Raw genomic sequence first — 25,496 nt, forward strand, 5'->3', positions numbered from 1 at the left:
AAAAAAAAAAAAAAAAAAATATTTAGTTTTAATGTCATACATGATAGGTGTATGGCTTGAGGTTTCATTAAGTCAAACGACTACAAGTACATAATATTACCCTTAAGTTTATAAGTAAATATGTAGAAATGTAGTGTCCTAGTTAAGCCCATGATCCGCTGCACTGTTAATTTTCACATCATATAGGCTAAAGTATATTTCAAACTCAAATGAACTGAAAATTATCCAATCCAATGACCAATTCAATATATTTACCACATTACGAGTGCAAGCATAAAGTATGAAGCGCTCAATTCATGTGCTATTATAATTTAAAAATAAACGTATGTTGTAATTTTAAATTATTATCGTTTAAAACAGTTTTTAAATGCAATATTTAATGCTGGTATTTAAGAATATCATGCAATATTAGTTGAATTCCTGCAAACGACGCGGACGATTCTAAGGCGCTTAGACTAGCTTTGTGTTAAGTTTTCTTTGCTTCGACCAAACAAAGGATCTAGTCTACATAAAATTGCATTGTTTAAAAGCAAGCAAGTTTCTTTACAATATATATTTTGAATTAATTTCTTTGACATAATAGAGCATATTTTATAGCTAAATATTAATTTAATTTTAATTACATGTACAATTGTTTTAGTATTTACATATCTATCTAACTATTACTCATTACTTTAGTAACATCTAATTGTTTATTTAATTTATTTCAAAAATTGATGCTTTAAGCCCCATGCCCTTAATCACAATATATAAAACGAAAAGTGTAATTCTATTTAAGACATAATATAGATGAAATCTAGACCAGAAGAACTTAATACGTATTTCTGAAGTGTATTTCATATGTCGCGTGTTTCAATATTTATCTTTACATATAACATGGGAGTCGAGTTCCTTTTGGACCATCTCGCACCACGCTACTGAATTCCGTTCGGTGAGTGGGGACGTCAGTCCTGGCGATCTCCAGATATTTACGTTATTAAATATTCATATAAATTACAAGCTGGAAGCGCTGATGGTCAATATACCTATGCAACGGTGATATAATTTTTAAAATCTGTCTTGTATTCCCTGAGAATAGCGCGTTCGTTAGAAAAAACAAACTGAAAGATTTAATAAATGAATTAAATTAAAACTCAATTACCCATGGTCTCATGAATTCTATATTCTTATACAATGTAACATCATATAAAACACAGAAATAAAAGTACGCAACCTCAATTACATGCAACATGACTAAACGGTGTTTTTGCTACTATTTAGAGGTACATCTGTGGGACTTGATCTGGCAATATGAATTTTATGCAAGAAAATTTAAGGTTGAAACTCACCTGGCTGGTTCCAAACCGTGGCGACGTCTAATTTGAAGTTGCCCAAGAGCTTGTTTGCACGAAGAAAGTTCCGAGAATGTAGAACCTGTAACAGATATTATTTTGCACGGGACATGTTTTAACGATGTCAATCTTAAATCAAAGTTATTTTTCTTATTTGATTAAACTTTTCTCGTTATTTTTTTCTGTTTTTATTGGGGTGGACCAATGTGAACCTCCTCGGTATCAAAAATATTTATTTATATTAAATGTAATTACGGTTTCATGCTTTATTAGAAATAAACTGTACCACCTGTAAAGCGATAAATGTGTAGGTGTGGGGGCAAATTAGTGATGGTATTAGTTTTATAGCATACCTAGATATCTCAATCTACAAGTTGAAGAGAGTGGAACAAGTAAATTGACATTGACATGTGACGTTGAAATATTTAATAAAAAGAAATCGTGTCCTGCTTCTCTATTCACTCTATAGCCTTCTTCTATAAGTGGATAATTCAAAGCAAAAATATTTTTTCTCTTTGAACCAGTAGTTATCGAGGCTAGCGTATTCAAACAAACTCTTCAACTTCATGGGTATTATTAGCATAGATGGGAAATTATAAAACTGCCCAGAAAGACATGCTACTTTTCCTCAATACATTTGTGCTCTTTTTTGCATATTTTCTAGCATACGTATTAAGAGAGATAAATTCATAAATATAACACAACAACCTGTTGGTAGTTGCGAGAAGTATATTCACAGAACATGTAATCTAATCGAAAAAACCGCAATCCTCAACATTATTTTGGTCATCGCAACCACTCCATTATCTGAGAAAAGCTTACGTCAATAACCAATCTAAGGATTAATTTTGTATTGGCATTCAGAGAAATGGGACGAGATATATAATAATCGAACATTGATGGCATTTCTATACAGGAGATGCATGCTAGTATGCTCTATTTTTTCATTCTACATTGAATTTGATTTGTAATTAGTATTTTATTGAGCAGTTTTTAGTGAGCATATTATGCCTTAGAAGCATTTCAGAGAAGATGTACTAAAAGTACTTTCCCTAATAGACACATTTGCATTAAAATATCCTTACTGAATTTATAACTATTCTACAAGTTATTAAACACACGGGAATTTACCAGAAAGGGAGAATGGAATATTATTAAATAGCATCATAATATCGTCGCGAGACCTAGTCTGGCCAAGAGATAAATTTCCATAGTTTAGAATTCAGTTAAATTAAATGAGACACCTCCAAAAGCTCAGCTCATTTATGAAATAAAACACGCTATGGCTACGAATAGAATTGCTTCTGCAGCAGCTTTGTTTTGCCTTTCTTTATGCATATTGTTCGGAAGTTGAGCTTTGCTCTTCCACTTTATTGTGGAACGTTCACCTCTGCTACGCTATACGAATACAGAATAGACAATAGGATCGTGTTGTTTGTGACGTGAAAACCGGCTCTTTGTATTTGGATTAACGCCTAAAAATTGCCTTATAAGCGTGTGGTATTATCTTAGCAGTTACGTTAAGTTCTTACAGAGAGGGTTGCACGATTTTTTATAACATAAAACTTTATCGAGATTTAACATGAATGTCTGTTTCTGAGCAGTATAGAAAAATTATTAGTTTTATTCCCTTGTTTTGTAAGGATACAATAAAATCATTGTATTCGCATAAGTGTCTGTGTCAAATCAGTGCAGAACAGACGTGACACGATTATTTATATAAAGTGTAACATGGATCAAGTTACTAATGTATTCGAAGATAATAATTTTTCGTTATAATAATTCCGATCAGTGTATGTAAATTCTGACGTATCGAGGTTTTTTTATATTTAACTATGGAAGTTATAAGTTCACACATCGCATATGTTACTTTAATCTATGTGCCTATTTGTAATAATTAAACTTTAAAACAGTCTGTTCGTCTACGCTTAAATAAACGACAATATATAAAATTATGACAACACAATTGAAAGTAACTGAGTATAACTTAAAGAACTACAATTAAAATCAACTTTAACAGACTTTCAGAATCATGCTCGGAAATAACAGATAAATTTATCTTAAGTGCCTGATATTTCTGAGATCCAATAGGACTTCAATGAGTTTTATTTGACCTCGGTTTCGCAGGCAATAAAATAAAATAAATAAATACTAGGGTACAATAATAATCTATTGAATGGAAATGTTAAAACAGCTGATAAAAAATTCATTACCGCGAAAATGTTTTATCTTAGTTATTCGAGTTGATAAAAACACAGTAATAACTGAAAGGGAATTTAGAATAGAGGGAATTTATTTTAAAATTCGCAAACGCAGACATTTTCTTTTGAAATTTTACGAAGCATTTAGTTACCTATTATATTGGTGATTTTGAAAATTACAAAACAACATTTTTCCACCTGGCATTTATAGTACTATTGAAATTAGTATAATTATTCCCTTACTATAGGTATCCTCAGGCCAAATATGACTTACCTGCTTCTAAAGAAAGAACAATCACAAAGTAACAAAATAATTCGCCATGCAATATTCATATAACGAATTTATCTATGAAATGTGTAAACGATGAACACAACGTGAGAAAGTCGCTGGCCACTTACCGATAGTGTGATTATCTTGTCAAACAGCATGATTGGCGGCATGTGGAAGTCGAACACGAAATACTATGGGAAAAAGTAGTTTATTATTCATTAATCACTTTATAGTTTATTTATGCATGGTTATAGTTAAAAAATTGTGGTATCCATTTGAACTACAATCTATATCTACCACGAATAATCCTCGTCACGTTAGAGAGCCAGAGTTAATCATGAACTATGTATATTTAATGTAAAATATATCTTATATCTTCCTAGCTGCTGAAATGTGTGTATATAAGGCTAATGTATCAAGTTAATTAATGTAAACAAACTATCGAGGGTTCAAAATACATTTATTTTAATAAATTTTATACCATTTCGGACCAATATTTAACAATAAAACCAACCGCTAAAAAAAGAAACCTGAGCAACTGTAATGGATCAATATCTATGTTAAAAATAAACATAAAAAAGTTGTTAAATCGAAGTCGGTTTACAATAAATGATTTTGGCACTGGTTAAGTTACGTATTGTTATTAAAAATAATTAATTTTCTACAATAAATAGATTTTCCATAGTCTGATAATATATAAATACATGTAAGTACTAGCTACACGCTCGGGCCCGCCCGAGTCATTTAGGATTGAAATAATATAAACTATCTTTTAAGTTGAATCCATTAGTCCGAGCTAGGACCTTTTTGACAGAAATAATGCATACGAAATTTATTAACTGATAATTATAAGATACACAGATAGTTTCATATGGTAGTCAAATTGCTTACATTTTTTATCAAGTCCCGTTTGCCTTATCATGCGTGAATACTAAATACATCTAAATTATTTTAGATTTTTTGCGTGCGTGTGCAGATCATTCCACACAAATTATAACATCATTAAAATAGGATAACCAAAATTTGTATTCCTTGCAATGTGATAGAATAAAATGACATCGTATCCACGGCATAATTTTGCCTTCTTAAAGATGAAAAGACCTTTCACATTTGCATTGTAAAAGCATCTAACTCACACCCACTTTCCGTGACGTGTGCTGATTGCAATATTCTCAACTTCATCTTCGTTCATTTTAACACAATGGAATACAATATTGCTCAAGTAATCGTACAAACACAGAATCCAATCAACTTGTGTACATTTGTTTGTTACATGTTTTGTGTATAAGAACGATGTCAAGAGCCATAAGGTATTGATAGTGAATTTTCAATTATGAGCTTTGAAAATTTACAATACTATTTGAGTACTAACTATTCTAGAAAATGTATTGTTCAATAAAATGTATATTCAATTTGATGCGAATCCGAGTTATTTCATACTGACATTTAATAAAAAACTGTTAGAAGTTTCCCTTTATGTTCCAATCAGTTTTTTGAATGACTCGCTCTCTCTCGCTGAATATTTGACGCACTCAAGAATGTTTTTAGCTTTTAACCTTTGCAAGCTTTGTTAAAAAACCTTTGTCAATATGTTACGCAGTTTCCGTCAACATGTTGCTGGCAACACTAATTGTTGTAGAGTTGATTTTTTTTTAAGTACTTTAAAAGGCCTTACCGCAGTAAGTTTTGAAAAAAAAAATAAATGATCAACAGTTTCTCATCAATTAATGTTTATGCGTATACGCCGTACACGAAAAACAAAATATTATCTATCTCCAGTAAGTACATAAGATAGTTTGTAAGTTCTACCATTCAAAAAAAAAAAATCAATACAGCTCGAATCGTGACATATCTATTAGCTGGTTACACTTATTTTTATAAGAAAAGTAGAATAGAAAAATAGAATCTTTGATCGTTTTATTTTCAATTCCATTTTACTAGTTCCAGCATACCCATATACCCCAGAGTCAAACACAATTTGTTTTATACGTGGAATGTTTCGGTACATCTTTTAACTTAGGATGGGATAATACAAATCAAAGTAGTTTTGCCCAGAGCGTCTAAATCGATCAATCATGGCAATAGCCCAAGAGGATTCATTTGAGATTCCAATAAGATCCGGTCAACCTCGAATACGAAAAGCCCTATTTTATTCAAGACAAATGCACTATAAAGCTTGGAGGCGTGTGAGATACCTTCCGATCGTCATTTTATTGCGGCCGTAGTGGGCTGTTGCCGGTTGGTTGCACTATCTTGCAATGAACATTTTATGATGATGAGATGCTATTTGATGAATACTATGCTTTGGAACTGATATCAGTACGTAATAAGTATACGATAGTAATAAAATAGATAATATATTCTACAACTTTTGGTATAAATAATAAGAAATTGAACTCGATTGAGCAAATAATAAGACCTATTCTGAAACATTTTAATTAATTCAAACGAATGAATTATAAATCTCAGTTTTGAAATAACGTTTGCATTTAAATTTGATATAAGAGCCAGGCAAAACAAGGTGAACCATTCTTGAAATGCTAAAGGGATATTAAGAAAATCGTATATTTCAAAAGACGATTGATAGGAAATTTACATATAAAGATCATTGTCTTTTCAATTCATATTTGAAACGCATGCAATCATTTTTTTGTTTGGCTGACTGTATAATTATTACTAAGGTATTAGAAAGGTCAGGTTATGAATAATGACAGATGGAGGTAAAACAGGTATTACAATTATAGATTGCGGCTTGCATTACTTCGAAATTATATTGACAAATCTATAATGAATTATTAATATGTTTAATATAACCATCATAAACATTTATCCTTCGTTCCTCTATGTTAATGTGTATTATATGTACCTACAAAATGGAATTTAATATATATTTTCATAAACATATGAACGCGATTTGTGTGTAGTCATTTTTTGTTGTAATATCTAAGCCATTTTTAATTATTAAATTAACAAACCTCGAATTTAGCGTGAAGTTTTGTGTAAAAAATTAGAATTATATAAATAGTACTTACTTCGTTGTAGTAGGGACAATTAGTGCTTTCCTTCACGCTAGTATATTTTCGTTGGTCTCCAACATGTACGCATACTACGGGGTCCATATTCAACCCTGCGAGCTGACGAGCTTCGATAACGGTGATGCAAATTTGGAAATCTGCGGCTTTTAGAGCTGAAGGACCCGCCATGTCCAAAGCAACTCGCCTAAGACAAAGAGTGATTTTAATGAAATGAAAAATCTACCCAATACATATCATGATGATATCATGCTTTAGAATTTCAACAGATAGACAAAGGAGAAATGCATACTTATAGTTAAATATATCATCTATAGACGAAAATCTATAAACATTGAATATGTCGTTCAGCGCGCCAAAAAGGGATGCCATTTAGGACATCCGAGGCTTATTGAATAGCTGCTCCACAAATTATGTACATATTCTATCTAGATTAATTAATCCACAGTGGATTATTGGCTAGTATGACTTTGGAATATATAATAATTAATATTACCGTACCATAGTAACGTACAGTTAATACAAATAATGTGTAAGCATATACCGAAAGCTATTGTTGTGATAGAATAAATCATCTTAATTAAAGACGGAATGTGGAAATAATTTCAATGTCCTATAGAGGTAGAGAAGCATTTTGTATGAATTACATCTTTTTTGTCTTCGGAGTTTCCACTTCTGGGGATTGAAGGTCTACCAACAAATCTTCAGATGACATAGAAGTCTGGCTGTAAAGACCGTCGGGCTCAGTAGAAGGCCCTGGCAGATCCAGGAGACCTTGTTCTTCATCGCCACTGCTGTCTTGAAGACGATTTTTACCCAGTCGAATGAAGCTTTTCACCGTTTTAAACGTTGACGAACGCTTAGTGTTACGTTCAGTCCCAACTGATAATCCTCGACTAAAAAAAATATTTATATATTAAATCTATGAGTTTGACTATTAATAAAACTACAGTGAACATATAAAGAACACAAACCGAAGGAACCGTTTTCCAACTGATTTGATTTTCCTTGTCCGAGACTCGTCCTCAGAATCCACATCAATAATTGTGTCATTATTTTGGAGCGAGCGCTCTAGGTTAGAAATGTTGCGCTGCAAGTCATCAAGTCCTGTGTTGTCGTCTATATCGATAGTGACGTGAGACTGGCTAGGAACCGGCTCTAATGTGAGCTGTCGGGAGGGTCCTGGCTGGCTGAGCTGGCGTCCAGAGCTGCGAGACTTGGCGTGCACAGCTGGAGTGACCTGCCGCGTTCTGGCAGGAACCTCGGGTAGGCAATGGGCGCCATCCTCGATTTCCACCACTCGAGTCACTGGAGGTTCGTAGAATACGTCCATTTCAATGTATGCCTAAAAAGATGAAACAAAATTTATAATTAAAATGTTATGCTTTTTATACGGTTAATGCCAAAAAAAAAACAAAAAAAGAACTGCTAAGCTGTGGCGAGTTATTTATTTTCTTGCTTGCTTGAAATACGACATTTGTTGTTATCTCAGTCTAAAATTACAGAAACAGAAACCGGATATATATTTAAAATGTATAGATTTATTCTTTATTTCTTTTCCTGATCAACGATCCGAATCAAACCTTTGGACGGCTAAATTGAAAATGTTGCTGCAAGAAGTAATATAAAAATGGTGTTTGAAAAACAAATATCTTTTATTGTTTCGTGAAACAAAGTATAAGTTCCTTATTATTCTATTTATATTGTGTTTGAAGTCAGGGGAATTGTATTCATTCGACTTTCAACAAAGGAACGCGTGTCCTTTACCAACCCAACCCGCATTCCAACAACAAAAATGGAACAGTGGAGTTTGATACAATATTCATAGCAATAAGCTTCACATCTCCAACTCGCTGACCCATTTCTATGTACCTACTCTAAGGTGTCAAACACATACCGTAATCTTATAAATACCTGCCGAGGAAAACGTAACGTTGTACCTACGACGTTATTGAAATGTAAATAAGTTATACTTCAAAGAGTAATTCTCGTCAGAAATTTGAATTTACATTAATATACGGAGGTTCTACCCGTGTTTTCATACTCTCGTAGGGAAAGCGAGACAAATGAGGCTGAAGCTTATCCCATGCTTGTTCAGTTTTCAATAATACGTTACATCAATATTGTGTACTTTATGTAACGTTTTTATTTCAAGAAATTATTATCCGAGTAAAAATATTAATTAAATCAAAAACATTCTAAAATATCAAAGTGCTTTAAAATAAGCTTACAATTATTAAAATATAAATCTAAACTTCATTCAACAAAATTCATTAGACTTTAGTTGACTCCACACTGCACCAAGTTTTAATGGCACGTCCATTCGACCAGAATTTGCAGCGACTCCAATGCCATTATTCATTTATATCGAATGAATGGTATCTCGTATATGGACTTCAATGAATTTTCGAGATAAAGGCAATACAACGTGTAAATAATAAAATTCATATGGCCAGAAGGCCATATATATTGACATGAAAAATATAGTAAGTAAAAAATATTTATAAGATAATTAATGGTAATAGTGTGTGGTACTAATCACGATATAGTGGTAACAAAGTCGTTTCCTCTGTCTCTATGTCTTTACTATGCCTAAATCTTTAAAACTACGCAACGTATTTTGATGCTTTTTTTTTAAATAGATAGAGTGATTAAAGAAGGTTTAGTATATGTATAATAGCATAAATTAAACTATTCAGATAAGAGAGCATGGGATTTATAAGACGATGTGCGATTATTATTTAGTTGTGTGGATTTATAAAAACAGCAAATATTAGCTTTAATCCACGGCTAATGATAATATCAAGCCGCCAGATCACTTAAGGATGACAAATGCTGAAGTATGAGATGAAATATCGAGTTCCATCACTGGATAGTTCAAGACAACACATTCACATTAAGAGAATGCGAGAATATTGTCCATATGTGAGAGCACGACAGAGACACGGAATTTGGTTTGAACCTCATCAAGATATTAATCCATACGAATTGCAGACAGCATTATTAAACATTATGCGTAGTAGGAGTAACTGCAGGCTAATAGACAACACTCGCGGGATCAGTAATTACTGCAGGATATAACAATTGGAGAGCGTTATATAGACCCGAGTCAACGACAAGGACGTTCGGGAATAGTTTGTACTCAGTAACATGACGACGAGTTACATACATATGCTTATCATCGTCACGTGAACGAATGTTATACATATCAATTTCATGTATAATATGAACACATACTTCACTTGTGTCTATGGAAACATTAAAGATCTAACAAAAGACAATTGAAAAATATATTAAGACATTCGTGTCGATGTTCCTATTTAGATATAATTTTTGTAATTGTCATTGAACAGACTAGATTTTCGTTTTAAGCTTTTCTAGCAACAAATTACAATGTGTAAAAAGTCGTTCATAAATATAAAAACAATAAAGAATAAAGAACAAATTGAACAAGTAACACAGGTGATTACTATATAATGAGAATTATAGAGAATGATTGTACCAGATAAGCAAAGGTTGTGAAATAGAAAACAAGGTCAGCGTAAATATTTTGGCGGCGGTCGAGCCCAGGGGAACACGAAACTGGTTACAGCTCCGTGTTATCCCTTTTAAACTAGCTCGCATACAATTATTTTATGAAAACAAAATCACTGTTGCTTTGTGTCATTATATCTCAACTGAAATAAATTTGATAACTTTGAGGTAACGTTTTACTTGCTGTGTTACTGTGTAACGTGTTGTGATTGAAAACTATATTTCTATATTATATACATATAAGAATATTTTTTTCTTTTTCGATAACATGGACTCGACAGCTACGAACCCAGCGACATAATTAAGTAGTTGCTTTTGAAAGAACACGCACGCAAATTTATAATTACTTTAACTTTTGTAAAAGTATAGTTGTTATTTCTGTATTAATCTTTAGATATAATGAAACAGTAAGCAGAAACATTCGTGAATAAAAATGTTTTTCTGTTCGCCGATATGTAATGTCTGTTTCGAATATGTGATTAAATATGAACGGGAAATGAGTACATTATTATAAATGAAAAGGTTTATATAGAGCTTTTGCTAAAATAAATATGTAGTTGACGACATAATACACACATCAATTAACGTCGTAAAAGTCGTCCACACAAGCGAAGTCGCGGGTGAAAAGTTAGTCTACATATACCAGGCAATTACTATATATATACTACCCGTATATACCTCTTATAACTCATTAATGGCTGAAACTATTTTTATGATCCTTAGTTAATTGGACTTATTTCTCTATTGCTTGCATTAACATTTTAGTCCGGCCGGAGTTGGGGCGAGAATATAGTATATTATAAAGACAATATATTATCACGCTAAGTCACGAAACCTCATTGACGGACAAATGTTCGATTAATTTTACAATCACCAAACAACATCATATAACAATGTTGAATCAAACTATGCAGTGACACGACGCTTTTATAAGTATAAATATTCATAAAATAGATGCAACTGTTTATATTGAAACACGTGAAAATTTTATTAAAACTTGTGTCAATATAAGCTTCGATATAACGTTAAATCTGCATAGAGTTTGTGAATATTAATGAAACAGCGTCACGTCACGTAGGTGAGAGAATTAATATGCAAAATGCTCGAATAAAAATCCCATTGTTTTCATTTTCCCTTCGAATAAAACGTTGTGCAATGTTTACTTTTGCAGTCCTGATTTTGGTGCAATAATCCTAACGAATATTCCACAGTGAAATGTATTTATGTAACTGAAACTCATTACTTTTAATGACTGTATACTGCTATCCGCGGTTTAATCCTTAAAGTGTGTTTCTTACATTACAAAACAGGTCACGTCGCCGCAACTGGTGCCGTATCAAAAAGTAAATACGTTTTATTACTGCGTAAATTAGGCGGTATAATAAACACAAAACAGCTCCCTGTCATGGTAACTCAAACAAAAATATTATGTTGTACGAGTTTAAGATACACCATTTGGTATTCATACGTATTTACTCTCATACATTGTGCAAATAAGTAAAGTTGGCTTTAATATTGTACATAATATTATGAATACCTTTTCAGATTTGAAATTTTCTTTGCGAAAACTCAACTCAACTATTAAATGTACTTTATGTATTTTTAGGGTGGCGTATCCAAAGGGTATAAACACACTCCATTAGTTAAACTGCACTGTCCGCCCGTCTATCTGTCACTAACCCGCTGAAATATTGATATATGATCTATTGCTGTTGCCGCTCTATCAACTAATATAAAAAACAGAATAAGAGAAATATTTAAGAGGAGATTCCATTAATTGAATATTTGTTTTCTACCCGAGCCTTTGTGCCCGCGTAGGATCGTAGGAAAGATACTTATAGGATTTTCGGGATATAAAATATCCTATATTTTTTCCTGGGTTTCAAACTATCGCTTTATCGAATTTCATTTCAAACCGGCTCAGGAGTTTCTAGAATAGCATATTAAAGCATAGAAACAAACATAGGTACTCTTCAGATTATATATCTGTGTTTTTGATTTGTAAATATGTTTTTGTCTTTTTTTGATAGAAAACCCTTCGTCCGTGAGACCGATTCGCACTTGATCGTTTTTATTTCTATTATATAGTTAAAAATAAGGAAAAAATAACATGATGATATGTGAAATTAGTTTTAAAGTGAACTGAAAACCATATTTTTAACGGGAACGATTCACAAATGGGCCAAATAAAATGACTACAGATACAATAATGTTTATGGTTACCAGTAACGATAAAGAAATAGCTCGAAGCTAGAATTGTAGAACAGTTGCGCCAGAAACGTGTAATTATGCATTTACGTACGTTACGTTACGTGAGCATGAGGTAAAAGCGTAACTAGGTGGAAAGTATATGGATAAAATCTCCCTCCTCCCCTCTATCGAAAAGTTAAGACATAAACATTGAAATTCATAGTAGGTGTTGTCTCCTATTCTTCTTATATTTTTGTTTAGCCTTTACTGTACCAAGGCTCGATCAAGGTGTCCCACCATTCCCTGTGGAATCTTTTCCTCTGTCTATGTTTTAAAACTTTGATGTTTTTATTATACGAACTATAATCTAACCGCACCCGTGCCATGGGCTATTATTTCATAATGTATTTTGCATTTCCAGTACAAGGTTATCGAATTAAACATTGCCTGGCCCACTGAAAGATCTTTAACCTGAAATATTTACAGAACTACGGATATCCAAATAAGCGAAAATGTCCGATTTTAGAGGTTACTCAGTACAAAGTTATTCCTAAATCACGTAATAACGCGAGTAGGTACCAATAAAAGGAACATTATTTTCCTCGCTACGTATTTATGGAGCCGTGTACGCTTCAAGCGTCTAAGACACGTTCCTTGATTTTATATGGAATTCTTATCTGGTAGAAGCCTTGGTAAATTAATTGTTGATCCAATGCTTTCAATAATATTAAACAAGTGATAAGACGAGGTGATTAATTAATATTAATCCCTAGACCTCTATGGTATGACAATTAAATAGATATCTATCAGTAAGTTTGAGGTTGAAAGCTGTGAAGATACTACAATAGTTCTAACCATAAATTTGTCACTTCGCGATCCGTTCAAAAGTCTATTTGCTCGATTTAGATGTTTCTAGGAAACTGAAGATATTCACGAGGGTACCATTTGAAGTTCGTGTTAAAGTTTCCATTGAAACGTGTTGATTTGTGTAGAGAAGTCACGCATACGAGTTCCGATGCGTCGAAACTAAAAGACCCAAGGAGGTTCTTACTACGCTGTGGTAAAATGTAATATTTGTTCGAGAAACGGCAATTACAGTTTTGTTTCAACCTTAATCTCGCTACACCAGGAATTAATTATTAGACTATAATTATAATGTAATTACTGTGAGATTCAGGAGAATGAAAGCATAACAAAAGCACAAAAATCTTTAATGTTGAATAAAATACATTTGCTTACCGTTTTTCCTTTCGTAGTTACTCACGTTAAAAATAATTACAAAAAGTAGAACTCGAAAACATTTTATCCTTATAAAACAGCATTTTAAACCACAGAGTATGTAATAAAATACCTAATGATATTCTATAACTTGTTGGGAGCTAATTAAAGAAAACTAATCTGTATAATTATAAATACTATTTTGTTTTGTTTCTTTGTTTGTTTCTTGCCTAAACACAAATGTGTAGAAACCAATTTATATGTAATTATTTGTATGTACAATTACTTCCACGAAGCCGCGGGCACAGTTGTAGAGAATAATCCTTGATAAGCTTGCTTGGTGAAGGTCGATCTACATAAAGCACTTTTCTCGAATAACGCATGTACTTACATGCATATAATTCGTATCGAGAATCCCACAATTTTGCAATAATAATATTCGCTGAAATGTATTCGCATTTTAATAACAGAATGATATTTATGATAATACTTCATTTGCATTTGTAAATGTATTGTGTATCTTTTACACAAAATCAGTATTCGTAGGTGGGGTAAGAAGTCTATGTTAGTTATTTGTAATCTGAAATACTAACTCTATATGCTTAGGTATTCTTTAACAACCTAATCTGCTACAAACAAATCTGATTACTTTTACTATATATACTATATAGCTTTGAATTTTAGTCAAAGAAAGAATAAATTAAGCGACTGGAAGATATTACTACATTTGTAAATTTATTATAAAATAATATATCAATGAATATGATAAACACAATTCTACATTATTATTGTTTTGCTTACGTTACTGAAAATTGAATAAATTCAGTGCGTTGCCATGGTGCCGTCCGGAACTCCCACATCAATGTATCTATTGTATATTATTTCTATCTTTCTCTACAAAATGGCTATAAATTTAGGTGACCTACACAATCAATCCTGGTTTATCCGATATTCGCTCGTAATTCGTATGACCCATTTATCGGGATTTTAAAGGACGTTAAAAAAAACAAAAACTTTTTCAATTCAAAAGCGTAGGTATATTTTATACACACAATAAAATAGTAGTCAGACTATGTATGTGTACAAAATACTATTATTAGACTATTTATGTGTGGTATAAAAAAATCGCATAGACGTAATTAAATGAGCTATAATAGGTTTTTTTGCTAAAATTAATAGTTGACGAGATAAACGCAGTCGTAAAATGCCACACCGCCTCTTTGAAAATTTACGATGCGTAAATTCTGTAGGCCACACAAGCCAAACCGCGAACTAGTTATAATGCGTATTAATGTTCAATCAATAACGTGATTTTGTTTTCGGTAGCTAATTATTGTAATTTTAAAGTGGTACAGAGAGTATCAGAGAAAAATAAATCGCTACCAACCCAACCTGTAAGACGTCGTTGGATAGGTCTGTTAAAGTAAGTTTCAAGTTCCAACATGACTTTCCAATAAGGGGTTGCTATTTGAAACTATCGAGCAAAAGGTCGAAATTTTACTTCGTACGTGTATTACATTGTATTTATGTAGCTAATAACGTTTACACAACATTACAATTAACGTTCTTGTTTGTTGATTCTAAAGTATTTTTCACGTTGTTAAAATACTTAATTTAGGGGCAAGTTGTGTTCTGGAACAGTTCTCTAAATAAAATATGAAACGTTATTTCGCCATGTGGTTAATCATTGGATCAATCAATCACTTGTTTTGATTTCCAATTGAGGTTCATATTACATGAATATCGATTTAGGGATTGTGTTTTAGATAAATATAGTTATACGTGTGAATGAAAAGTGGAAATAATAATTATTACAGTTATACGTCGTATTAAAGCTAAAGTGATAAATCGATGAAGTGATTCCATTACATAGAAACTTGATGATATTAGAATATATATAAAGGAGTATACGATCTTTAGACTTAATAGGAGATAGAAAAAATATTTTAAAGGCGATCATGATCTTAATTAGCCTATTTTCACTGAACAAGTTGAGGATTAAAAAACAAGCGAAATCTCCTTTAAATATTTAAACCAAAAGTATTTATATAAATAGAATTTCTAACAGTAATTGTGCTGTGATGACTGTCTCGTTTGCAAAGTAAAAATTTAGCTTGTTTAGCTTAGTTAGGTTCATACTATTCGCTATGACATTGTCACAGGCTTACAAGATGTGGGTCAAGCTTATAACTTCATGAGGATCTTATTACGTAATCTCGCCTTTCAATGTTGTAATAATCGCTTTTATATTAATAGCTACACCATTTTGTATATAAAATATCTTTGTTTTTTTTCCTTTGGATTTTTTGTAGTTTCTTTTACTTTGTTTGTATTCTGAATCCAACTGGAACTATAAGCGCATTTTTTTTCTTTTGGAAGATTTTACGATAAGGTATTTGTGAAATTTTTACGGTCTGAATTTTGGAATAGTATTCGACTTAAAGCAAGTTATATTTTTATATGTCATAATCAGCAATGGATCTGGTGGGTCGCCTGTTCGTAAGCGCTACCATCGTCCATGAACATTTGGAGAGGCGTAAGGTCTGCAATTGACCTTACGCCTGAAAAAAGGATGGACGAGAGCAATAAAGGAAAAGATTAGGAAGAGTTAGAAAAAGAATATGGGCCTCCAGCTCCTCCGCTCACAGTACGAAACACAATAACATGCTATTATTTACGCCGGTTTCCAGTGGGGGTGTGGTACTTCCCCTGTGCGAGCTGGCGCAATTCGTGGCGAAGCGTATTCGACTCCCATATACAGAAATACAGATTCAATCCTGATTCAATTAAAGTCCCACAATTTATCATATTAATAACATACAAGTACTATGTAATATAAAATTTATGCAAATTATTTTTGTGTTGTGTTTCTTTGTTTCTTTTCAGCCTTATCCCCATCGGGCATTGCAAGTGCATTGTTATTTTCAATATACGTTATATATATTTGTAGCGATAACAACATGACATTTATTATTATCTCCTAAAGAGACTCTTGAAGAGAATTTCTCCTTTGTTTTTATCATTTCGATCGACGATAAGGGCGTTTGTAGAGATACGGGCTGCTCCTTGCGAACAAAGATCTTTATTCCTTTGTTATGGGACTAATCATAAAAATATTGACATTATTAAGGACAATGCCAAAGAAGCCAAACATTTGAATATAAAGTTTTATAAGGGAAGATTAATAGAAGCAATTGCGCCTTGCAATGTGTTAACACCTTTGAAATACATATTCTTATTAATTGTTTCAACATTTACACGGTCTACATATGCTTTCTATCGTAGATAGCGAGGACAAAACCAACAAATGAGCTTGCTATGCAGCGTTGGTCGCGAACAAGCAATTGAAGTAAATTGAATTTTCCGCTTTCGGTGACAATGTTTGAACCTCTATATTTGCGTACCATACCACTTAATTAACATGTAAGACTTGAAATTATCATTTAACATGTGAGCCTATGATTTAATTTGGTTTCTCATTACAGTAAAAAAAATTTTGAACATACTTTAATCTGTTTTAGGTAATTATATTGCTAGTTTGCTACATGCATTATAATAGTGCTAGGCGTTACATTAATAGATAGTTAAACACGGAAATTAATACAAATTTCCGTGTTAAGAATAATATTCTAATTTTCTTATGCGTCAATACTTAAATTCATATGGGAGCGATGCAGAATCGAGAATAATTTAATGTTCTTTTTATTGACGTACCAATGTTTTGTGTTTTCATTTTAGAGCTACATAAAGTTAAGCCTGCATTAGCATATTTCTAAAACATTTGAAATATAAAAGTATGGTTTGCGTGCGTTACAGTTTATGCAACTATTTTAATGTTAAACGTGTCATTTGTAAAATATAGTAACTCACACTCGTTGTAATTATCGCTACTATCACGCGAATGCTCTTGACTACTTTGCTGTTGAGGAAATATTTAGTTTTGTACAATTTTTGCTAGAATAAGTACAAAATAAGCTTCGGTTATATTTGACAAAAACATTCTGAATTCTGAGTTAGTAGGATGGTTTGAAATTTTGCTCATTTAAGATAACCGCTTATTAATAAAAAGCGATAAAAATCTTAAAATAATGTATATTAAATAATGCAGGTTGCATAAGATATTCCAGATGCAGTCCTTGTGCGTGTACCTTATCACAATAATTCAAATGCAGACTCGTTTCGTTCCGACGCAAATGAAATATTTAGATTTGGTTTGCACAGGTTTATTCCGTTAGGTATCCACTATTTGAATAGCTACAACGATACTAATATACCTAGATTTAGGTAGAACTATACACGTTTACGTATGGAGTAGATTTTCCGTATAGCTTAATTTCTTTTCACAAAAAAGTAACTTTTTATTCCCAATAAATTATGACTATAATTATATGTTAATGTTTATTATGAATATAATGTTCCAACAGATACAATATATGTATGTGTAGAGAAAACGTAAAATTATGGTAAAACCCGTACTTCAGCTTCATACAATATGCTGATGTAATTATCTACCTATTATGGTTAGAACGCAGACAGGCGTACCTTGATAATATTATGTCCAATTAGTAAAAGCAGTACAGAACTGTTTTCGGTGTGATAAATTGTACCTAAGGTTTTGATTGTCGAAATACTAAAAATAATAATATTTGTATGTATGAATATTGTTAAAAATCTTAACAAAACGGTAAACTATAAAACAAAATCAGTGAAGACTAATTAGTGTTCCGAATAAACGAGTTGAGCACATTTGTGAAACGAACTTGAATTAAATAAAAGTTTTTTCGCTGCCAAGTGCAACTCAAAGTTAAGAGGACTATTAATTTCGCTAATAAAAGAGTAGCGCTAAAATTGCATCAAAGATACAAGATTATCGTGGTTTCAAAAATGTTATTTTTAGTTAATCTGAAAACAACTCGTTAACCTACATTTGTCCAAAGTTGAAGAGACTCTGAAAATCTTTTAAATTGCAATTTTGCGTTATTACAATCGCCAACCGATTTAGTCTATCATCCACGACTTTTCCATAGTACTGTTATATACAAACCCACTGTATGTGTACCAGTAGATAATTTTTTTTGCTCTTCTTTTACACACTGAGAAACGATTAATTACATACTTTTCTTTTAGATTTACTGAACTTTATCAATATCATTTATATTTCCTTTTAACCTGGTTCTTTGAAAAAGCACCAATTAAAATTGGAGCATTTGACAAACGTTGAATAGAAAACCTAAGAAACATTCTCATTTCAGAACCTGTATATGTTGCTTCAACGTAGCTTTTACAGGTGATTAGTCGAGGCGCTACATGCGTTAGCATAAGCTCAAATGACTATCTTACTGCTAACACTACGCTTTGTTATCAGCCTTGACAGCTTGTTAGGCATTGTTGTGATTATCTTGGCTACAACCCATTGTAGTGCTCTCGTTTTGAATTACCTGACTCCTTTCTACGAAAACCGGAACGTAATCATTTGTAGAAATTGTAGTGTGTGGGAGTCTTTGAATAATCAACAAAGCGATAGATACTCGATATTAAAACAGTGTCAATGTTAGTTGTAGCCGCATAATATGTGACAAACTGGTTGACGCGTAATGCTGGGGTGTTTCTTGACACCGCGATACGATTGAAACATATCAACTACATAATATGTAATATGAAATACAAGGGACTTTCTGAAATAGGTACATAAATGGATAAGAACGAAACAACGAGTGTGTGGAATTGACAGTATGGTGAAATGCGGTAAAATGAGTTCGATTTTCGAAATAGAAATCATTTTATTTTATATGACTTTAAAATTTCGGAAATGAAAGTGAAATACAATACTAAAATATTCTAGTTATTCTGTTGGTTTCTACCGCAGCTGCACCTTAATTTCTCACCACCGATACTATCATTGGTGACATCCAATTCGATTTCAAACACAAGATTATTTGTATTGCGGATGTTGACATGTTTCATGTTTTGACTTATTGCTGTTATTATAAAATGTATTTTCAACTATTATTTTTATATGAAATGGTTTATATTTGGAATGGTATGGCATATAGAAAAATTGTTTACCCACAAAATGTTATATGTGAATAAAGCAGGAATATTTTCAAGGGGCTTTTTGCCCTAAACTAATAGCGGAAAGTGAAAATTCTTATTTGCTTTAAAAACTCATATAATTCATAAGATGGTACAAGCGTGTATATTTTTCAGAATTTTTATAAGCATAATTCAGCGTTTTGAACAAGAAAGAAATCTAAACAAAGTTTCATTAAAATAGTGAGTAATTAGGTATTTGAACTCAGCACTGTGCAGTTTAAATGTCATACGAAATTAGAACAACTTCTATATAATAAATAGGTACAGTAAAGTCATATTCAAGTTCGCTATTAATATATTATCAATTGAGGATGCCAACCAACCAACCACATATGTGCTTTCGGAAGCTTCTTAAGACTTTGCTTTGAGGCATCTTAACTTTGGACACTAAGACCCTGACCAACGTGACATAGATTCAAGGAGATTGCTGATACGCATTAAAGACCAACTGCAAATTATATTTCAAGTCTCTTTGCCGACGTTTGATGTGTTTGTACATGATAATATTACCAAGTTGGTATATTGCGCTCGAAGTTTATTTAGCTTATATTTGAATACGTTTCTATTAAACGAAATATGTACACAAATATGGAATCTAATTTATAGGAATTTGATATTTGATAATATCATAATGTAAATTGTATATAATTCTATATTTAAATAAATAAAAGTGTTGTTTTCTTGAAACCACCAGAATACATTATCGATTTGTTATTATAAGTCGACCCTGAATTCACAATTTAGCAATGTTTTTTTAATCCTTCGCGTACAGTAATTGATTCGGTGAATTGATGCTTATTGAAATATAATTGGCCTGCTTACATATTATTATAATATATATTGAAATGCTACATAAGCCGCACATATATAAAACCGTAGGTACTTATTAATGTTTATCTTCTATTCAATTATGTTTAAAAAAGGCCTTTAAATAAACTCTTATAAATTTTCTTGAATCATTCGTGTTTTGTTAAATCGTCATTATTTTGATACAGTGTATTATAAAATGAAAAGGATGATACATATGTTTCAACTTTCAATCAAGTGAGCGTCTTACTGACCTTCTGAATTTGATTGGCACCTACTGAAGTTTGTCGGAAATTGCGTTGGAAAATTCCATAATAACAAAACTATTATAACTACATATTTCTTCAAATGTCTTGGGAAGAGAAATATATCTGATAAGGTTTATATCCTAATGTAAATTAAAAAAAAATAACATAAATGTATTTAAAAAAACATGCACATACAATTGAATGGCAAACATACGCGATAAAGATCTTTCAATAAAACCTTTGGCTTCAGTCCAAAACTGAGCAATTTGGGTGCTGGTAGAGCAACAAGTAGACTTGGGTAGAATAATTTTATTTAGTTGACGTTTTCAATTATTGCTATATCAACAAGTACGTTTTGCATAGGTATTTTGGGCAAACGGTTAATTGCATTTTAAAATTTTCCTTTTCCTTTGTTTCCGCATGCATGTGACGCAAAATAGATTGCAGACGAATGCAATGTGTGCGAGATATTTTTGTACAATATAATTTTATGTCTTCTTCGCTCTAGTTTTCCTGGGAGTCGAGCATGCTTCGATATGAACTGAGCTTACATAACGTGAAATAACAGCATGTGAATGCATTTTACGTTTCTGTTCTCTTCCGTGAGTGAAAAAATAGAAATACCCGATTGTTTCGAATATAAAAGGATCAGCTCAAAATATAATTGTTATCCATGGAACTGAACTGTAGTCATGTACGTGTTAATAATACCATAAAATCCGCATGAATGGTTGAACTAACAATAACACAGTTTTAATATTTATTTCTATTGTTCCTGGCAAAACGTCAATATTGAAATACTCGGATAATTTTTTTAATATTTTTCCGTCCATAAAACGCAGGTTTGACAAATTTATTTATTTCACATATGTTGGGGAACATGTGAGGTTAATTTTTTGTATTGACGAAGCTCAGTTGAGTAGGCAAACAAAATATCTTTCAAAAAGCTTGTAATTATCTGCATTGCGGTGTTCCTTCTTTGTTAGGTACGGAATAGCAATAGAAAATGTGAATGAAGCATTTGTATGCAATGACTACATAAAATATCTACTGAAATAATTATGGTCTGGTAATATATTACGTTAAACGGTAAATGGAATTAATATTTTTTTTATTTGGATCTTATTTTTTCAACAACAACGCGCAAGGGCTCTCAGGACCCCACCCTATTTTAAAATAGATTGTTTGATAAAAATTACGTTTAAACAATATGTTCGTTTCTTTAAAGTGAAATCAATAAATTGTAATATTTGTTGGTAAAAACCCATTTTATAATCAAATTTATATGATTAAGAAAATTAACTTACTGTTTTGCTTTTTTAATTGATTGAAGACTCATTCGCTTTGATAGATAACTACAGAATTTTAAAATGTATGCCGAAAAATTACCGGGTCGGCACGGTTACCCGCGAACGAAACCGCAGGCAAATCGTTTACTTATGTGTTATCCCAGCACAGAAGTTAAACCACTGACAAGTATCATCAAAACCCATTCAGTGGTTCAGGCGTGAAACAAAAAAGAACCTACGTTACATTTATACAAACTCCCCATTACTATAGGTTATCTAACTATAAGCTGGATTTACTTTGTGTACCTGTATATGTATGACATCCTATATGGAAGTATTTTGTAATCAAAAATTGTGCTTCTATTATATAAAACCAAAATAAATGTGCACACACAAGCCGGTCAAGGTAGGAGAAATTGTTAAATACTTATCAAGTATGTCTATGTCTTTATTCGGAGGTTAACAAGACTATAATTGAAATTCAATATTCACAAAACAAAACACAAAGGTACAGTAATTGAACTGCTCGCTGGAACAATTCACGGGGGACGGAAATTCAGTGTTTACCTTGCAACAAATAAATGCCACGAGGTACAATTTCTCGCGTTCAGTATGAAATACCTACGTGTTATGCATTGCATCTGATAAAACATCCAGTAAATTCTAGAAAAATATTACATTTAACCTACTAGATCTCCCCATATATGTAATATTTATCATTATAATAAAGTATATAATAAAGTATTATATTAAAGATTTATACGATGCATTAAACAAAATAGTAAATGAAAATATTAGACATCGCGACTATAAGCGAGTTTTTGAAGGATAAATAGGTAGGAAAAGACCTGAATAGGATAAATGTGTGTAAGTGGATTGTGTAAGTTATAATATAAAAATAATGTTTATAGTAAAAGTTCTAAGTTAAACGATTAAGTGTAAAAAACACACACGTTCGTCCAGTCCCGTAGTGGAACATACTGTAACATCTATGTTTATTGGATGCTATCATTAATCCCTATAGAACAGCATACAAGAGATTGGATAAATCAAATCCAAGCTTAAAGAATGGGTGGGGATTATGGAGTAATAATATGTATGTGTTGCGACGTATCCCTTTACCATGAGATTAACAACTTACTCCTTTTTTCAATCAAAGAGCGATATGAAATTGAATCGGTAATCTCCTTATATCTCTTTATGGAAGGTCTGTGTCGTATCAATTGCATTAGTAACGTTTCCCATTTGACTAAGTGGTGGAAATATCATTGACGACTCGATACTGCTCTTAATAACTGAGTACAAGCATTTCCATATTCCATTAGTCACTATCACTTTGTGCATTTATAATTTTAGAGTGATTAGTTAGGAACAGAGCAAGCACTGTGACATATTTCTCTTCATTAATTTATTTAATGTGTGTTATGTAGATAGAAAGCAGTGGTGACTCAGTGGTGAGAACCTCGGAAAATCGACAAGTCGGGGTTCAAGACCAGGAGAGCCTGCAAGAAATAAATTGATTTTTTAATTTATCTGCGGATGGAAGGAAAACATCGTGAGGAAACCGTCATGTACAAGAATCGAAAGTTCGACGACATGTGACATCTAACAACCCACACTTGGCCAGCGTGGTCTAAACAATCATAGGAGGCATGTGTCCCAGCAGTGGGAACATATACGGGCTGATGGTGATGATGTAGATAGATCTATATAGGAAAAATCTGCAAGCTGCGCTTATAGCTAGGTAAATTTACTAGTCTGTGTTACAGTTTTATCAATAAGGAGATAGAGCTTTACAAAAACATTAGACGAAGCCATTGGGCTATTGGGCTGGGAAGTCAGTCATCTCTAAAAGTATCTCCATTGGGAGATACTTTTAGAGATGACTGACTTCAAAATATCAAGATGATACAATGAAATAGATTACTTTCGTCTATATTAAATTCTCCTGTTACCGTAAATGTTATCGTATCGTGTAATTTACTCAAAAACGGTTGGACCCATATTTACGAAATTTTGTTTGCATCGGGCAGGTCTGAGAATCGGTCTGAGATTCAACACCTGTTATAAAAGTATAGTTGAACAGCGTTTGCCGGATTAGCTACTTATCAAGTAATATTTGCTGTCCCATTTCCACTGAAACGTACTAACGCATTGACAATGAAAATAAATAGTAGTAGTAACAACAGCTGCAGCGAACACTCTGTAAATAATGTTAATAATATATTATACCATATCAATATCACCCACGGCATGTCACGACTGTCAGTAACATGTGAGCTATCTGTGTTCGCTCCCGTTCACTCATTGAAAAATATATTTCCAACCTGCGGCAATATTATGATTTTCGTGCAAAATGTATGTTATTCTCAATTGAAACTCATAAAAGTGAAATTACAAAAAAAGTCCTCGAGCTTCATATTGTTTTACGATAATTACACTTACGACTTTAATAAATTACTTCTGTTAACACATTCAGTTTAAAACCTACGGACTAACGCGGGCCTACGGTCCAACACGGTACCTTATCTGATGCGGAGTAAAACTATGCCCCTCTCGCTAGTGCCGAGTGCGGTATAATTATGTCAGGTGTGTGTATGAGCTCGATAAAGGCAAATACACATTTGAGATTGCATACATCGCATTAATGTAGGTACACATGTGCCCAACGCAATAGTCGGTATATTTCGGCCCACCATCCGAAAAGCACTAGACAAACAGACTACAACGAACCATTTATAGTAACCAAGAATTGAAATAAAATGTGCTGGAAATGCAACCAAAACGGTTACACGACATGTATTAAAGACAGAAAGATACAATAAAAGGGACGAGAAAGACTTGCCACGCGCTGGCGGAAATATTGAGGGGTTTCGTTGGGGGTGCATTTTTTCTTTCTTTTATGTCATATCGGGCAATTGGAAGAGGTTATGAGTCTCTCACATTAAGATGCACCGCCTCATCACATGAAGGTTTTGGGTTTTACTTGCCACAGCCAAAGTGTTGAAGGAAAAGTGGATGAAATGTATATTAGACATTTTTTACATAAAGTTTTATTTCACCATACCCCGTACGGACACGAGGAAACTGCGGTTAAAATTTTTTTATGGCTGGGAAATTTCCAACTAAAAATATGATTAATATTGAATATAATAGAGGCTAAAGTAAAAATGTGATACCTACTGCAAAAATGTATAATTTAACATTAATAGTCCAGGATCCATCGCCCATTTTTGCACTTGATTACTATCAAGCTAATAATCCGTGAGTAGCTTTATTTTG

General features: G+C 32.5%; 1 protein-coding gene across 1 annotated transcript in view; it reads right to left on the reverse strand.

Moving 5' to 3' along the window:
• Positions 1-25,496, reverse strand: part of LOC119835878 (otoferlin-like) — a 66,524-nt gene that overhangs the window by 13,914 nt on the left and 27,114 nt on the right. The window contains exons 4-8 of the mRNA XM_038360956.1: positions 7,810-8,180; positions 7,483-7,731; positions 6,836-7,022; positions 3,932-3,994; positions 1,329-1,413 (exon numbers count right to left, since the gene is read on the reverse strand). Of these exons, the coding sequence (XP_038216884.1) occupies positions 1,329-1,413; positions 3,932-3,994; positions 6,836-7,022; positions 7,483-7,731; positions 7,810-8,180 (955 nt within the window). The remainder of the gene's footprint in view (positions 1-1,328; positions 1,414-3,931; positions 3,995-6,835; positions 7,023-7,482; positions 7,732-7,809; positions 8,181-25,496) is intronic.

This window comes from Zerene cesonia, chromosome Z (assembly GCF_012273895.1).
Source record: "Zerene cesonia ecotype Mississippi chromosome Z, Zerene_cesonia_1.1, whole genome shotgun sequence".
Classification (NCBI taxonomy): domain Eukaryota; kingdom Metazoa; phylum Arthropoda; class Insecta; order Lepidoptera; family Pieridae; genus Zerene; species Zerene cesonia.